Here is a 12,453-nt window from a genome sequence, read left to right on the forward strand (position 1 = left end):
TGAAGCTAACCCATCTAAGTCAGTAGCTGACATTAGCCAGTTATTAATTTAACACTTGAGATGTTTCGATTGATTAATCAATAGCAACAAAGTGTTAACAATTGTTTACCAAGCTGGGGGAAAAATGCAGTTGTTTAAGAAGCACTTGCATGTGTTTTGAGCATATTTCCGGGTTCCTCAAAGAGAGATTAAGTAGCTAGCTTCGCGTCGCTAGCATTGACTGAAATTCATGGCAACCGGAAGTAACGCTACGAGGGGAATCGAGTCTTCTTACTCAATGTTTACTCGGTTACCACCGTACAAAGCAGTTAAAGTACAGGGTTTGAAAACATAAAATATGGGTAAACAACATTAATAAATATGTGGGTTCAATGGAAGTGGAACAAGATTTAGCTAAATTGTTTATGTTTAAACGTGCCACTTAAATTAGAGTTTGTTTAAAACGTGTCTTTATTTTTGTTTAAAAGTGTTCCACTTGGATAAACGAGTCGTTAAAGCAACTGGAAATACAGAGGTTAGTGTTTTCCAACAAAAGCTTGATTTACTTAATCGTCCAAAAAACACTCAAGCTAGCTTAATGAAACAATTGTAATGTTAGCTGTATCAATGCTTGCTGATGGTTACCTTGATTTACAGTTAACAACATTTATGATTCAATAATGTATAATTGTAACTCATTTGTACCTCTTTTAAGAATTGTCTTTTTGTTTAATTATTTTGTTTTTTATGATTATGTGTTATTGCCTATGTGAAGCGCCTTTTTTTCTCATTGTGTCTGAAATTGGCTATATAAATTAACTAACCTTATTATACTCTTTTTGCAATCTTTGTTTCCTCATTCAGGTCAGGGTCGACAAAAAGTTTGCAGCAGGTGTTGGAGGGAATTTCTGGGTAAGGATAAATGGCTGCTCTGCTTGAAGGTACCTACAATAAACCTTGTGGGTAAGTCAAAAATAAATCTTTTACTAAGCCTGCTAAATAATGCACTCAATACAAAACCAAGTGACATTATGTGTGTGGGCAGAAAGGTTTGGGAAATGTTTGTTTTTGTGAAACATACCACAGTTACTAACCTCCTGCTCCTGAAAAAGGCAATTGTGTCTACTTGTGTCAACATGTGGATGATTACAAAAGTGAAAGGATGGACTGGTTGACATTATTGTATTGTAGATTCAAAACACGAAGTTACTTTCTTGTGCTCTGAGATATACCTGTTAGCTGTTATTGAACACCATGTGCATTGCTTATTGAATTAACATCAGTTATATTTGTTCATATTGTATACAACATTGAACAGTTCTCAATATAAAATGCAAAAGAGGCTTGACTATCAGAATAATACATGCTTTGTCTTAAGAATGTAGAAAAGCATGTGATTTCTAACATGATTGGCAATTTGAGATGTAGATTCTATTTTGGCAGACCTCCAGCTATTGTAGTTTCATACACGATGTGATGGCTCTTTTTACTCATCCTCACAATGCTGTTTTCTGTTCATATCTTTAGTCTGGATCATCTATCTGTCTGGTTTACAAGTGAAATTGCAGGTATTCCCATGTGCAGTTTAACATAAGTCATGTTTTCTCCATTGCTGGGAAATAATTTAAAATAATTTAATTTTTGGTTTATGCATTTTTTGGAAACTGCTCTCTCAATACTGTTAAAATGATGTGTTCTGTTTGTGCTCAATATCTGGTGAGCATGGTCCTGAGCCACATGGGATGAAGTTAGAAACAAATCAAGCATACTTACGAATTCCAGTAACGGCACTGTGAACAAACAGATTACAGAAATTGAAATTGCATTTTAAAATCCTGATGCAGCACCAAAAGGAATTTAATGAATATTGCTTGTTTGTGCTTGCCTATGTTTTGAACTTTTTTAGTGATTACTCATGAAAATTATGTCGGTTTTAAATAATCTAGTAAATTCCATGTAAACTATGATCTGCCAGGAAGGAGAACACAACCCAGGAATAATAAGCCCCCTCAATTGCAGAAATAATTAGATTTTGCAAGAATAATCAGTCATGGTAATCTCCACGGGAGGAAGCATAATTAAATTTGCCAGTTTCAAATTTGGAGATGCCTCTCCAAGAAATCTGCGACAATATTGTGTTTTGCCTTGTCAATATACAGTCAGTGTAAGTCACATGGGAAATAGTTAATTAAAAGAAGCCCTTAGACACTTAGTAATAGCTTTTTCATGGTTAATTCCATGCTCCTCAGGGCAGGTGGCAAACTCACTCTCAAAACCTGCAAGTATTTATTGTGGTTGGCACAAAGGACAGAAGCATTAAGACAATGTAACAGAAAGAACATGTGTAATGTAGTATATTGGCTGCAGCAATATATATATTTTAATTTGATTTCTTTGTAGCCAAAGGCCAAATAATTGCACATTATGCAGCTCAATCGTTAAAGATGGTATTTTGTCTGGAGTAACTAAGAGAGACAAGGAGTAATGAGCAATGACTGCCATCTACAGACAGGTGTGTGGAACTGCTAACAACTAAGGTTCAACCAACATGTGACAGAGCTGACACGTTCTCTTTGGGCATAAAACATAATGTTATAAAACAACTAATACGAATCTCGCTAATCATGTTTTATTGAGGTTGCTCAGGAAGCGTGTCCGGGCATGCGCGCTCTTCAGGGTGGCACTCTCTTTCTGCGTGCTCTGCCAGCCAATCACATTTCAGATAAACACAATATTGCGTCATTGTTATTGTAGCACTTCGGTGTTCCAGCTGCTTGCTTAGGTTATTTCGACATCATTTCGCGTACACGTATGCATTTAAAACTAACGACTGGACCTTCGAGATCACACCAGTGAAATGTCGCAGAAAAAGGAGATTTCATCGGACGACAGTTTGCAAGGTAATTTATAACCCAACTAACATCTTGTGGCTCACCAGTGGTTACGCTAGCGCTTGCTGAAAGTAGGGAATCACAGCGTTCTATTACCTTACATAGCCTGGAGGTAAACACTCGATGTATCTGGATAACTAGCTATGTTGACGCTCAACGTTACCTATATTTTGTCGAGAGGTAGAGAGCCTTACAAAGATTATAAACCCAGCGCCATAGTTGGTAAATAAGGTGTATCTGCATTGTACCATCAGTGCAGTGTGCCCCTCTGTTTATTTTTCAAAATGTAGCCCTAGCCTGTTTGGTAGTCCCAGCATATAGAATCAGAATTATAAAACGTGTATTCGTCCCACATAGGAGACATTTACTTTGTTACAGCAACGTGAAGAGCCAAAAATAGCTACATTTTAATAAAAAGGCATGCATACAATATTTACAAAATACACTTCCAGAGGAAAATACGAAGAATTACAATATAGGCCAATGATACCATTCTGGATACCCTTCAAATGTAGTGTGCTAATACTTTGTTTTTTATTTAAGGTTCCTGGATTGAACTTCATTTCAGTGGCAATGGCTCTCAGAACACTAGTCATCATGGAAGCCAGGAACAAATCCCCATGGCCATCCAGGAATGTGACATGGAGAAAATGCTGTTAGATGCACAGCACGAGTCAGGCAAAAACAGCTCCAGAGGAAGTTCTCAATGCAACAGGTTTGTAGGGTGGGGGGAGGGATGCACATTTTTTTTTTTTTACTTATATGTTGCGCAATCCTGATCATCCATGAATTTTAACTGACCAAACTTTCCGTTTTGTGTTGTCTTTTTCACACTAGCCCTCTTAGAGCACTAACCCCCCTTCTTCTGTGTAGAGGATCCGAGACAAACAGCTCACAGGTTCGTTTTGTTAGAACTACTGATCTTTATCGAAGTCCAATTAATGAGGTGCCATTTGTTTTATCAAATATCAGTCTGGGCCGAGTTGTTGCTTGATTTTCCTCAATTTCTGTTTTTAGTCGGATGAAGACTTTCAGGAAAGAAGACGGGAAGTGGAGAACATTATGAAGAAAAATGCTGACTGGATCTGGGACTGGTCCAGTCGACCTGAGAACAATCCACCAAAGTAAGTGGTCATGTGGCAACTCTTATTATGATTATTTTGCATTTAATCTGCATTCTTGTAGTGAACTTAGTTGTTGTATATTTTTAAACAAAAATGTGCTGTTAGATAATTGTAGAGCAAATTATTGATGACTATTAAACCATCTGAATACAATTATGATCTAATCACTACATATAAGAACATGGCAGTGCTAAGAGTGATGTAACATGGTTAGCAAAAATAAAATGCTCTATAATCTCTTAGACATATTGGTCTATGTATATACTGTAAGTGGTTTCTCACTGTACTTTACAGTGTGAAGCAGAGGTGTAGAGGTGACATTAAACTGGCACTCATTGATTTTTATGTATTCAAAACAGTGAAAAATTAATGTGCTTCTCTGTAGGGAGTTCCTGCTGAAGTACCCTAAGCGCACGACCACTCTCAGCATCAGGAACACCAGCGTCATGAAGAAGGGAGGCGTTCTCTCTGCTGACTTTCTGAAGCTTTTCCTTCCTTCATTAATCATTTCTCACATACTGGCTGTTGGCCTAGGGTAAGCCTCATAATTAAACCTCTCATTCTGGTATTATTGCAGTAACTCAGAAAAGCTCAAAACATTACAGAAAATTGCAAAAGGATTCTTTTTTTTTAAAGCCCAGATTTTGACCATATTCAATCGATGTACTCTATGTAAATAATCAAAGAATTTGGCATAATTTATTTAGTATTTTTCATATAATAGTACATGAAAATATAGACTAGTTTTCCATCTGTTTTGAAATATCACTGATGCAAACAGACCTTTAACTGCACCCACACGCCATGAATAATTTAGTGGTTGTTGAGTGTTAGTCTCTGCATTAAATGGCCTGTCAATTACCTCAGAGTGATGGATTCCTGTGTAGTGTTTAGATGTGTTGTTGCAGGACAACTGTTCTACCTCTAACATGTGTAGGATACAAGATAACAGTATTGCAGCAACACAAAAAGCAGTTCCAAATACCCAGTAGCAAGTGGCAGCCCTATAATTTTCTTCCGGTTCAGTTAGTTTAGTGGGCGAACGGTAAAAATAACTCGTAGAGTGAACTATTTATATCTTGCAGTTTGTCCTGTGCATTATTAGAAGGTTATGTTATGTTCCAGTATTTATCAATGGTAAATGTGTCTGTTTTGTAATTACTTAAAAGACAAACGTAACATGGAGCAGACTTTTTATATTGATAGTTTTATGGTGTTGAAGTAGAGCCATCAAATGTGAGCTTTAGTGTTTCCCCTCTGTTTTTTTTTTTGTATACCTGTTCTCAGTACCATCTTTTTTTACATATTGGTCTCTCTTCTTTTAGGATATACATTGGGAAGCGTCTGACCTCACACAGCACCTACTAAATAGGACGGTGGTCTGTTGCGACACCATTTCACCTTCATGTGACCATCTCGGCATGCCTTAAAATGGGACCTACTGATGATCAATGAAATGTGACCATGTGACACGGTCACATTTCATTGAGGGGCCCCTCTTAGCTCACACCTGTGTTGGAGTCAAGGATCTGTCATTGCTGTCTCATGGTGTTTCCTCCTGAACATACAGTGACCTATCCTCTGCTCCTTGCTGTAGTCCTAGTCCTGGCCTGGAGATGACCATTGTGCTGCTTCCTGCTCCTTAAATCTGCAGGTTAGGGAACTATATAATGTACACCATTGGCTTTTTCATTTTGCAATGAGAAATCACTTTGCTTTGAAAGGATACACTATGCGCGTTTTGAAGATCAGCTTTGGAGAAAGGAAATTGTTTTGACATGTCACTTTTCTTTCTTTCTTCTTATGGATCATTGGCCTCTTGGTAACGTGACTGCATCTATTGTTGCTTGCTCAATCATGTAAATTGTGATTATAAGAAAGTATTATAGACTGATATGGTCCATGATATTGATCATACTACAAAATAAATGTTGGAAATACACATATGGCCCTGATGGATTTTTAACCAGTATTCAAAAACATGGATTTATTAAGGAAAGGACCACATGCAGATGAACACAATTAAAATTTTATTGAACTTTGGTCAAAATAATAAACAAGTGAATACATTGCCACCATGTTAGGAATCAATGGACAAAGACAATGCATTAATATGTGTTGTTTTAATGTCATCAGTATATGTTTTGTGTAGTCAACCTTCATTTCTGCATTCACAACTACGGAGATAAGATCCACATTTGCAATACGCGGTTTAAGTTTGGGTGACATCCCTAATAAAAGAGTAAGGGCACGTGTATGAGGCCTGTCTGAATGTCCTACTTATTACATGATTAAGAGGCACTCTTATTACATAAACTGTAGAGTGTGCAATTTTCCTCCTTTGTGTTTTCATAGACGGCCACATATAGCAGCAGTATATGAGGACATAATTCTATAAAATAGGATTTACAAATAATGCACATGAGGTTTGTAAAACGTTTGGGGACATAACTTGTAGCTGTCACTGATAGAAGTAGGTATTAAGGCTGCAGATTCCCTTTGTCCTGGGCCCCGTCTTGTGCCATGTAGTTTCCAGCCTACACCCTAAAACATGGTCAAAAACTAGAAATGAATCTCTTGACACAAACACATTATCAGCTGTCTCCCACAGTGGTTCTGAAACTGGTAGCCCCAAATGGTATTTCCATAACAAGTTTGCTTGATCTGCTCAAAGACAGTGGTGTGACTGGACATTTTCCACCTCTCTACAACATAAAAACATGCAAAGCAATAAACATGTTTTAATACATACTTCTAAATTTAAAAACACATCTGTAGTTTTAGTTTCTTTTTATTATGTGGATGACAAGGTGTACTTGAATAGATACAGTCAGTGAAATTATGTCACCGTATTGACTGGGTAAAGTAAGAGGGAGGGGAAAGAAAAAGAAACAAGTCCACTTTCCAAATGCATGGCCTCTTCCACCAGTAGTTTGGCCTGAATACATGGCCAATGGGGGGAATGTTACAGTTAGGCTTATTGGCCATCAATCCGTGCTTCAGAAAGCCCAAAATCTTTGAGATGATGTTACAACTTTGACAAGACGTCATTTTAAGGGCTTCCAAGAGTTCTGTCGTTAATTCATGAAATGAAGGCTTAAAATGTCAACACAAACACCAACGTTCAAGAGTTTGACCTGACCTCTAGGGAGTGACATTCCGTCAATTAGACCCGAATTGGGTTTTCTGGGTCAGGGGGCATGTTGATTGCCCTGGTGCCAAAGGCAAAAACAACCTAAGCTCAGACTCAAAATAAAACAGGCCTATGGATCAACCTCCTGTGGCAAAAAAAGTAGACGCGTGCTTTCGAATTCTTCACCAGGAGGACAACGAGGCTGTTTCTTCTTATACAGATAGACAAGTAGTAGGCTTAACTACACAGGTACGGTAAAAGCCCTATCCTCTGGAGCCCCAAATCTTCTAGTTGATTTTGTCCTGGAAAATGTACAAGTTGTTGGTGGCTGCCACAGCTATCACGTTATCTTTGGGGTGCCAGGCAGTGTGGAGGATCTTCTTGTTGAAGTCCAGGCTGTCCACGCTGATCTCATCCTTCTTCCTCTTGCCACCGGTGGACACTTTGCGCGGTTTGAGCGTAGCCCGTGGTTTGCTGCTCTCCCGGGACGCCTCCAGTGTGATGTCCCGCCTGGTGTTACGGTCAAACATTCGGAAGAAGTTGTTGTAGGAGCCGGTCATGATGGCACTGATGAAGAAGGAAAATAAAAATGGTTGTCAAACATAAGGAAGTAATATAGTAAAGCCTATTATTTAGAAACACAACAACAATAAGCAACTAAAAGCAACGGTATGCAAGAGTTAGGACACGTACCTGTCACTGCCATTCCAGCAGCACTCAAACTTGTCAAAGATGCAGTCATTTTCATACAAGGAGCAGAGCTTACTGCGAAGGTATTCATGGACCTGAAACAAAAATGCAGAACTTTTACAAAATATTCTCTTGGTTCGTTGATATAGTTGAAATGTAAATCGACTCAACCAGCCAATGCAATACTTGGCTTTGAAAGAGTTTGGTATAAAAAGTTCCAAGTAGCAAGGGAGGGGTAGCAGCACCACATGCTTGATGTTATATCACTTCGGGAAAGTCCTGGCTTTTGACTGTTATATGCCACGATCACAAAAATAGAACTGAGTGATTTAGTTTATGTAAGAAACATCTTTTGTAAGCCAATTTCTACAGTCCCTCGGATCAGAGATAATTTTTTAAACACTGCTTGTGTTTGTTCTCATGGTTAATGTTGTATTTGAAGTCACTAGAGAAGTATTTGTACACACCTGATACGTCTCCACTGGCCTGTTCTCCATGTTGAGGTCCCACACTTTGACGGAGAGGTAGTCACGAGTCATCATATAGCGTCCGCTGTGACTGAACTTCACGTCCGAGATGGAGGAGATGATCTCAGAAAAAAAGGATCGGCTGCTCGGATCCTCTGGCTCCTCAAAGACTGAAACAAAGATGGAAAAATCCCTGATCTTAGTCCTAAATTGACAACTATTCTGTCTTTTTAATAAAAGGTAACAAAGATAAACACAATCTGGAACATGATTAAAAAAAACACTCCACTAAAAATGTATATCTATCACAACCACATTAGTTTGGATAAACTGTTTGACATCCAGTATTTTTTCAAAGAATTCTTAACAAGTCAATCAAAAATATTGATTCATTAATCTTTCAATTCAACACCTATTAATAGACCACACATTGCAGCATACAGTGGAGGAACTTACACTTTGAGTGCCTGTCGCAGAGTGCTGCTGCTCGCATGTCACACAGGCGGATGGTGCCTTTGCTACTGCTGTACACAAATACATTGCATTGGTGTGGATGGCACTCAGCAGCTGTGATTACTTCTGTCAGTTCCTCCATGTTGGCGGGCTTGATGTCTACAATATCTGGGAACACACTGTTAAGGAACTAACAGTTTTAGGTTTCATCGCAATACAATGCAGAGTCTATAAGCCCCGTATCTAATATCTGTATTGTGATGACGTAAAAAGGATACTAAAACTTCTGTCTGTGATTTCCATGTGCCATAGATTTATTCTTAGGTCATCTGCGGAGAGGTACGTTTCATGATCACTATTTACAGAAATGGAATTAATGTGATAGGTGTGCGCATTTGCAAAGATCCTCCGTGGGCTTGCTTCTACCATGAGATCCATTGGCATCAGTACTGGTACCTGAAGCAAACAACATGCATTTAGACAATATTTCATAAAAACTATAAAGGAAACGTGTTAAAAAATCTGACAGGTCTGGCTAATGAGTAAACCTACCCGTAAAGAGGTGATTCTAAAGGGGTCTCTAAGCCGTCCATCTTCATCTTTCAGGTTGTAACCTTCTGCTCTTTTATCTCTTTCACTTATTTTCCACAATTTGATAGTTTTATCTAACAAAAATAGATAACAAGAGGGGAACAACAATTACACGACAGGCATCAAGTTGCATCGTAGTTTCAAATACTAACATTTCCAAATGATTAAAATAAATAGCAACTGAACTCTTACCATTTGTCGAAAGTAGAAAGTGAGCAGCGTTTTGTTGGGGTAGCCATCTTATTTTATTAATTTTTTCCTCGATTTCTAAACTTTTCAAATAGTCAAATTCTGGCTCGTGACTCTGAAAAGTGCTATAGACGTTGTACTCCCCGCGCAGGTGTGGACGATTCTTTGACTGAAAACAAACACAAGATATGGTATTAAAATTAATGTGCAGTCAGTCAGCATGTAACTTCAGACAAAGTACTTTTGATGAACACACTCATCAGTCACTCCATATGAGCCTTACCTCCTGTTCATGTTGGAATATCACTACTCTGCCTCCTTTATCTCCAGTTGCAAGTAATTCTCCAGAATAGTTGAACTCAACTGTTGAGATTATGTCAGCTGAAAATGCACAACAAATCAGAGTGAGTCACTTTATAGCTCAGTTGTTAACATCATATTTCTGATGACAACTAAAAAGCTGCTACTGTGTTAAGACTGCCCACTAGAGACATTTGACTGGAATAAAGCATCACAGGCACACTGAGCCAAACGACACCACATGTACACTCATTGAAGTATGAATGAATGAAAACAAGCATGATGTCACTCGACAATTTATGGACGCAGCACATTGACGTCATGGACACGGTCGCTCCCCTTTAATAGCTTAGCCACCACCTAGCATACAGCTGGCTAGCGACACACAGTAATGCACATAGGAAAGGGCGTTTGTGCAACTGATCCACCAACAGCCTCGCAGCACCCAGAACAGCCATCCAATATAAAAACGTGTGCTAACATCTAGCTATCGTGCATCCCATGTGAAGCCCACAGAGCATCCCCATCATCAGACCATCAAGCTAGCTTCCCATCGTTTTAGCCTAGCCGCCGAGCTAACGTTAGCCACATACCTTCCGCAACATCTTCATCTATCGCTCCTTTCACTTGAGAGAAACACCACTGAAAATCATTTCCTCCTGCAACTCCTGTAGAAAAAAACACAGCGTTAGTTAGTATGTGACTCGGGTTTCTGGCGATAAAATGACCTGACAGTGACACAGTTTGACAACTAGCAACATAGCTTGCAATCGCTAACATTGGCTAGCTAACTTGCAGATTCAGGCCATCACACACACCAAGTGAGGTGGGTCCTTTGCCTCCCTTCAAAAGTAGCTTACCCGCCATTGCTTCATGTAGCAGCTCTTGCTGTACACGGCTTGCAAAACCTAATCAACCAATGAGGCTTGCTCGGAGAAATAGATAGCATCCACAATCAGTGTGAAGACTCGGGTCCAGATCTGTCAAGACCACGGAAATTATCCGAGATTTTTTTCTTCCAAAATGGCGCACAGTACATGGAGAAATGACGTCATGCACACATGCCACATCCTGGCTCCATCCATCCTCCTGAGCATCATATTGTTAAATGTTCATTCAGTCTTTATTTTCTATGCATTTAACTTCTATCTTGATACATTATGTATCAATACCTGCCTATACAGCCAGTTGGAGCCTTTTCAGATTCTGCCAGATTGTGTTCACACCAGGATGTTGAAGCCAACATAATAAAATAACCACAATTGACATTGACAGTTTTTCTTATCTTTAAGTCTTTGGTCATGAACGTTTCGTAAATGTGCAATTTAAGTCATTGTTTAAATCCAAGCAGAGGTATAACTAGGCCTAAGGCGCATAAACTCCTATTAACAATTGATACTATTTATGATTACACTTTTTTTTTATTTGCTTGGTCGTTGTCAATGATAGATAATCCAATGGTCCTAACTCAAAATTGTGTGACACCTCAAAAGTACCCCAGTTTTTATTCTATGGTCAGTGGGTGACATCTAGTGGTGAAATGATGAAAGTTCAGATTATGTGTTTGGTGTATTCCACTTCTATGGGTATTAAACTGAATGCAAACACTTCCATTCTCTATTTCACAAACAACTTTTTGTATAGCATATTATCTTTTCATCTATCTATCCATCCATCTATCTTTTCATATTCTGCTCAACCCATTTCTGCTCAGATTCTATACAAAAAAACCCCGCCATTTATATTTCTATTATGTCTTTATTTTTGTGGGAACATTATGCTCAAATTAAAAAATAGATGTTGTAGCTGTGGTAGTTGTTTTTAGTTCAATGCTTATTCTTCTGTAAACAGCATTCTCTGAAGGGTTGGGGTTGTCAATAATTGGGAGGAGTAGGATAGCCCATAGGGGGAAAAAGTCACATTCAGAAAAATACAAAAATGGCAAATGCTGATGAAGTGTGAGAATATGTAATATCTGGGCCACATTTCTGTGGATAAAACAGAATAAGCAGAAATATATACTTTTCTTTTAACCAGTTGATATAAATACACTATTCCAATATAAGCTATATTCAGCTGAAATAAGGAAGGGAATAAGAAAACAACATCTCCTGTTTGCAGTTGCCAGTATTTTCTTGTTTTACTTTTTATCCTAAAATAGCATAGTGGCCCAAAAGGCATCATTAACAAATGGTGCTCATTTTTAACCAAATATTACCGCTCCCTTGTGTAATTGAAGCTAGTTAATCACCTGTCCTTGTTTAATGCCACTGTGATTATAGGCTCTGGATACACACAGTTGGTTTTGCCTCCATAGTGGTTTCAAACTTTGTTGTTTGCTGCATCTGCAGATTGTCCTGGAGGTGCCAAGTGAACAAATAGAGATGCACCCAGAAAGACCTGGACCAAATCTCACCAAAACCTTCTCCCCAGCATCTCCCGAGCTGCACATTCCTCTCATCACTCACACAGCATCCCATGGGGAGCAGCTGAGCAGAGGCCTGGAGGTTAGGAAGACTATATCAATATCTATATAAAGGTGGGCCAACTTGTACCTGCAGTATACATACAATCTGGATGGTCTAAGGCTATTCATAGAAAAGAGCATACATAGAAACATGACATAAAAATGTGAC

At 38.7% G+C, this 12,453-nt stretch overlaps 3 protein-coding genes across 4 annotated transcripts in view; 2 read left to right on the forward strand and 1 right to left on the reverse strand.

Annotated features, from left to right (window-relative positions):
• The window catches only part of ebf3b (EBF transcription factor 3b), an 89,346-nt gene continuing 76,893 nt past the window's right edge, over nucleotides 1-12,453 (forward strand). Inside the window, exons 1-4 of the mRNA XM_063875175.1 lie at nucleotides 1-341; nucleotides 468-514; nucleotides 844-942; nucleotides 12,169-12,356. The gene's annotated coding sequence lies outside the window, so the exon portion shown is untranslated. The remainder of the gene's footprint in view (nucleotides 342-467; nucleotides 515-843; nucleotides 943-12,168; nucleotides 12,357-12,453) is intronic.
• Nucleotides 2,633-5,936, forward strand: bnip4 (BCL2 interacting protein 4). 2 transcript variants are annotated; one of them, XM_063874569.1, is made up of 6 exons: nucleotides 2,633-2,879; nucleotides 3,414-3,585; nucleotides 3,708-3,768; nucleotides 3,888-3,994; nucleotides 4,380-4,529; nucleotides 5,320-5,936. In XM_063874569.1, the coding sequence occupies exons 1-6, from the start codon at nucleotides 2,837-2,839 to the stop codon at nucleotides 5,360-5,362; spliced, it is 576 nt and encodes a 191-aa protein (XP_063730639.1). In that variant the 5' UTR covers nucleotides 2,633-2,836; the 3' UTR covers nucleotides 5,363-5,936. The 2 variants fall into 2 exon arrangements, with proteins under 2 accessions (XP_063730639.1, XP_063730640.1); XM_063874570.1 differs by having other exon boundaries at nucleotides 3,744-3,768.
• ppp2r2d (protein phosphatase 2, regulatory subunit B, delta) lies at nucleotides 6,012-10,879 on the reverse strand. Its single transcript, XM_063874568.1, has 10 exons — nucleotides 10,678-10,879; nucleotides 10,411-10,485; nucleotides 9,801-9,898; nucleotides 9,521-9,686; nucleotides 9,290-9,402; nucleotides 9,016-9,193; nucleotides 8,741-8,905; nucleotides 8,285-8,454; nucleotides 7,821-7,912; nucleotides 6,012-7,694 (listed from the first exon to the last, which is right to left on the reverse strand). The coding sequence occupies exons 1-10, from the start codon at nucleotides 10,682-10,684 to the stop codon at nucleotides 7,415-7,417; spliced, it is 1,344 nt and encodes a 447-aa protein (XP_063730638.1). The 5' UTR covers nucleotides 10,685-10,879; the 3' UTR covers nucleotides 6,012-7,414.

The sequence above is a fragment of the Eleginops maclovinus genome, chromosome 22 (assembly GCF_036324505.1).
Source record: "Eleginops maclovinus isolate JMC-PN-2008 ecotype Puerto Natales chromosome 22, JC_Emac_rtc_rv5, whole genome shotgun sequence".
NCBI classification, from domain to species: Eukaryota; Metazoa; Chordata; class Actinopteri; order Perciformes; family Eleginopidae; genus Eleginops; species Eleginops maclovinus.

Excerpts from the sequence above, each read along its gene's own strand:
- ppp2r2d (XM_063874568.1), bottom strand. Across the intron at positions 9,403-9,520 it reads CTTTCTACTTTCGACAAATG|ATAAAACTATCAAATTGTGG; the intron begins GTAAGAGTTCAG and ends TATTTTTGTTAG. Across the intron at positions 7,913-8,284 it reads GGCCAGTGGAGACGTATCAG|GTCCATGAATACCTTCGCAG; the intron begins GTGTGTACAAAT and ends TTTTTGTTTCAG.
- bnip4 (XM_063874569.1), top strand. The coding sequence starts at position 2,837 with ATGTCGCAGAAAAAGGAGATTTCATCGGACGACAGTTTGCAAG. Across the intron at positions 2,880-3,413 it reads ATCGGACGACAGTTTGCAAG|GTTCCTGGATTGAACTTCAT; the intron begins GTAATTTATAAC and ends TTTTTATTTAAG. Across the intron at positions 3,995-4,379 it reads CCTGAGAACAATCCACCAAA|GGAGTTCCTGCTGAAGTACC; the intron begins GTAAGTGGTCAT and ends GCTTCTCTGTAG.